The 4,680-nt window shown below is 42.0% G+C and overlaps 1 protein-coding gene across 1 annotated transcript in view; it reads right to left on the bottom strand.

The window, feature by feature from the left end:
• TTC26 (tetratricopeptide repeat domain 26) overlaps positions 1 to 4,392 on the bottom strand; it is a gene marked incomplete at both ends in the record, with an annotated part of 41,733 nt that extends 37,341 nt beyond the window's left edge. Inside the window, one exon of the mRNA XM_010072478.1 lies at positions 4,300 to 4,392. Coding sequence (XP_010070780.1) covers positions 4,300 to 4,392 — 93 coding nt within the window. The remainder of the gene's footprint in view (positions 1 to 4,299) is intronic.
• Between the last annotated feature and the right edge of the window lie 288 nt (positions 4,393 to 4,680).

The raw sequence follows: 4,680 nt of genomic DNA, 5'->3' as shown, positions 1-4,680 counted from the left end.
GCTGAGGCCAGCTCAACTGCGACATAGGCCTGTCATGGAGGTCTGAGAGACAGGCCATTCCTGTTTATTGGGACCATCTGGAATCTTTCAAAATCCATTCAGATTAAATGCACCCAAAGGTCTCTTTCGGCTATGGCTTCAGGCAGATTAATTAGAAAAGACAGAGTGCATAAACACAAGTCATGTTCTGGCTTGGCCATTCAAAGCAAGCAATAAATAAAGAGTGCTCTAGCAATACCAATGTGAATCTATGGAAACACAGTAAATAAAAATGAGGACTATTCGTGCTGCTTACCCTGCACTTCTGGGCGACTAAAACATATTCAACATCAGTCTCTCAAAGACTCCTTCATAAGAGCTTTCCCCTGTCCTCTCCAAAAAACCAACAAAACCAAACAAACTACTCCAAAAGCTTTCCCAACAGTCAGCCTGTGGCATATTTTTATCAACCAGGAGCATAACAAACTTCTTGCTATTTCACCCTCCTCCATCTCTCACCCTAAGCACAAGACGCGCACTTTTCTTCAAAAGTAGGCTGCCAACTGCTGATTTCATACAACTACGGACACCTACTAACAATGCTGAGGCTAGCAGGATTCTGCTCTGTGCCTTTATTGCTTGTCTGGATTCTCCAAGCCCACAAACAGAGATCCTGAAGAGCCAATAAACAGGCCAACCTATAGGGCTGCCCCACAAGTGCTCAAAGGAGAAGCCTAGAGAACTTCCCTGAGCCAAAAATCCATCTTTTACCAGGAACTTGAGTGTACTTTTATTCTCATACTTCCAGCAGAAGTACTCAAGCAAGACCAGATACTGCTCGTGGATGAACCATTACCCTAGTATAGCCTTCTTCCTTTCGTGATTTTCTATTTGACTGAAACTATCCTGAGCAAAGTCAGGGGAGGCAGAAGGTCCTGCCCAGTGAAGAGGTGGAATAGCTCCTGATTCTCTGCTGGGACGGAGGTGGCAGATAGGAGAGACTGTTGGAATCGCTTGCTGTAGCTTGTGAGATTTTGACAGAAACAATGCATCGAAGGCTCTGGCCTGGGGATTGTGCTTTGCTCTCATGCATGCAGCTGATGGGACAAAATTGCACTACCATGTCTGGCAGCTGTACCATGCCAGCATCCTGTGTGCCTAAGCCCTGTCGGATGGTACAGAGTGCAAATGTGAAATCTGTTCCTGAATCCAGCCTAGCAGTGCACCTGCCCTCGCCAATTCGTCTCTTAAACTGTCAATACCTCAAATATGTCTCATAACCTTCCCTTTCTTGGTCTTCAATTTATAAGGCCACAGAAACAGAATCATTGGACTGATGTTCTGATTCTTGTCCTTGGGTGACAGTGGGAAATTTTTCAGGAAAGGTTTAAGATCAATGCCATGAGCAAGTTTTTCCCCATTAGGGATAACAGGTGTGGAAGACTCAAGAAAATTAATCATATGCTGCCATCCACTAGAGGAGTTCTGGTTGCTGTATGATGTCAGGAAGACACTAGCCACCCAGTGTCAGTAAAAATCAACTTGTTAGTGAAGGAAGCCAGACAGTCCCCAGGGAGGGGCTGCCACCATGACTGCTAGAAGACTTGAGTTCAGTGCACTACCATTTGTAAACTGGTATACAGCAGTGGGGATGATCCCAGCAGACCAGTGTCACTGGCATATCCTTCAAGAAAGGCATCTACCTACTAAGAAGGTGAAAGCGTGACCCTAGTGAAGCTGGGGTTAGCGCTCTACCTGGAAAACATCTGACTGTTGGTATGCCTATGCTAAGAGAATGTGAATTCTCTCATGTGAATGCACCAGATATTTTGCTGTCATTCTCTCTGAAAATATTCTTGGACCTGGAGGTCTGTGTGTTCTCCCAACAGTGGATGATGGCTACCCCACCCCAATTCCCAAGCCTCCCCAAAAGCTGCCATGCAACCAGCTTGCCTGGCTCACTATGAAGGTATCACTATAAATAAAAGGATTATTGAGCAGCATAATTTCTGAAGGCCCTCATAAGGTATATGGAATATAAAGCATGAACTGGGAACATAGTGATACAGACTACGCATTGTCACTTGCAGGCACTTAGGAGTGCAAAATTATTTAGATTGTAGGTAACGTCACTCTGGAGAATTCTGCAGAATCTTCTACCCATAGTGCTTTATTTACAGTGCTCTTGGCACTCCCCAAAGAGTGCTCCAAGATCCAGAGGGTATAGATAATCAAGGAGTTCGTCCTTGAGAATACAGCAACAATGCCTCTGTAACATAGCAGAGAAGATACAGCATTACACTTCAACCTTGAAGCTGATAACTGAAAGGCAATTCAGCCTCCACAGTCATTTCCCTTGATTACTACAGGCTTGAGAATTACAACTGCGGTGTTCTGTCCCAAAATAAATTAGGCTGAGATGCACAGGCTCATTTCCCACATGCCACCACAAAATTATAAACTTATCCGGACTCATCACTCTGCCAAAAATGAGCCTTAGATCTGCAAAGATAAGCCCTGTGATCTCTCACTTAAAACACACAAACCAGCCAACCAACCATAAACCATGCATACAAACCTTTTATTGTCCCTACTTGGGCAGAAAAACGGGAGACGACTACGTTGAATTGCAGTTCTTAAAAGCCTGCATCAACAGCATCACCTAGTGGTAAATCCAACACCACATACAAAACCTAATCTCTCAATTAAAAAAAATAAATACTGTTACTCTTTCGTTGAAAGACACATTTAAAATGTACTCTGGTTATAAAAGCATCTACTGGGTATTCCAAATAGCAGAATTTATTTCAAAGAAATTTCAAGCTATTTTCAATTTCTATACAAAAATGTTTATTTTTTTAAAGCTTTCACTCCCTATTAACACCCAACATGTAGATACAAATTAACTACACCAACTGATTGTTAAATTAATAATCTTTAAATTCCACAACTCTAAACATGAATCCTAAGGTACCTACTATGTCCTGTACTGCTATTCTACATTCTGTAGTGTGTATAATGTCAATTTGATTCATTAAGCATTTCTAACATCTCCAAAGGATGTTTCCTCTTCATTTTTTAAGGGGGAAAATGCCTTGTGAACTTACTCAGAAACTTTAGAAATTTTATTTCTGCCTCATTTATGAATCTCGTGCACGTGACCATGTAGTACTATAGTTAAACACCTAATTTTACCTAAGTAAGAAAATATCATTGTTCTAGAATCTATTTCTCTATGGTTATTTTCTTGTGTTGATACATTAAATTATCATCTGTTTTTAATATTCTTCCAGGGAAAGCATGTTGAAAGACTGCAAAACCAGCTATACTTCACAGTTATGCTTCACAGGGAATCGTGATGGATTTCTCCCCCAGCCAACATGGACCGAAACCAATAAACCTTAAATGGTGCAATACACCCAGCAATTCACATCTGTAGGAACACAGCAATGAGACAAACAATACCCAGGCAGACTGAGTTGTTTTCAAATCTTCACTAGCTTATACACAGCCTTTTGGGTATCACCATACCACTCCACAACACTCTCTGTTCTGGTGTGCACTGTTTCCAATCTGGAGAGGTACAACCCGCAAGGCACACAACAAAAATGTGTTAAAACTTCTACAGAGAAACACACTAGCACAACTGAGAAGATAAAGTCATCCCAGGGACACAGGCAACAAATTGAGTTTCATCAGAGACATAAATGGACACAAGAGAAAAAATTGCATACGGACTCATACATTGAAAGAGACACAACAGCACTATATGGTGCAAATATTAAGATATGCATATTTGAATAATCAACATATCTTTTAGTGACTTAAAGATTTTAGAAAATAAGAATGTCTCATTTCATTGAACTACCTAATACAAGAAACGTAAAGAAGAACAATAAAGTACATTAAATGCCCAGGGGCATCAATGTCTAAAGAAAGAATTAAAAAAGCATGCATATTACAGGTAAACTACACAATGAAGACAAAGACAGAATTAAACCTGAAATAACAAAACTGTGGATTGCTAGCTGCAAAAAGAGAGTGTAAAATTTAGGACATAAACTGTGACATTTAAAAATGCAAATTAGGCTGCTGTGCCTAGTGTAAAATCAGACAGCAGGTAACATTAAAAAAGGTCTATTTTATAGGCAAACACTTTTTTTTTTTTTTCTCCCCAAACTGCTCTCTACAGCATCTGCATTTGCACCTTAACCAGCTGGTAGAACTATTCTCCGTTACAGAACATCTTCCTCCTGTTGTCATCGGTTTAACACAACATCCCGATTTCCAGCCTCAGGGAGCAGGATTTCCCCACCTTACCTCCAGTGCTCTCTTGTAGTCACCCAAATGAAAGGCTGAGTATCCGATCCAGAGGTCAGCATCCTCCTCCTGCTCACCCACGTGCCGTTTAAACTTTGTAGAAAAAGAAAGAAAGAATGTAAGAATTTTGTCAGCTGCCGCACAGTTTATAAAGCCCCGCAGATAATCAAAGTAATACCAGGCCAGCTGATATGACGGGCGGTTTGACAGCTGTGGATGCTACTGGGGTGGAGCTGCTCTCACATGTCCGAGGGGAAGCAGCAGCCAGCCCTCACATGCCAAACCTGGTTCTGCCAAGTGAGGGGAAAAGCTGCCTCCACAGGGCCTAATGGGCGCGGGAGGAGGCGAGGGGGACCCCAGGCAGGGGCAGGGCTCCCCTCG

Source organism: Pterocles gutturalis, unplaced genomic scaffold (genome assembly GCF_000699245.1).
Source record: "Pterocles gutturalis isolate BGI_N339 unplaced genomic scaffold, ASM69924v1 scaffold11577, whole genome shotgun sequence".
NCBI classification, from domain to species: Eukaryota; Metazoa; Chordata; class Aves; order Pterocliformes; family Pteroclidae; genus Pterocles; species Pterocles gutturalis.
The sequence above is the reverse complement of the archived record's forward strand: the minus strand, read 5'-3'. Positions and strand labels throughout refer to the sequence as shown.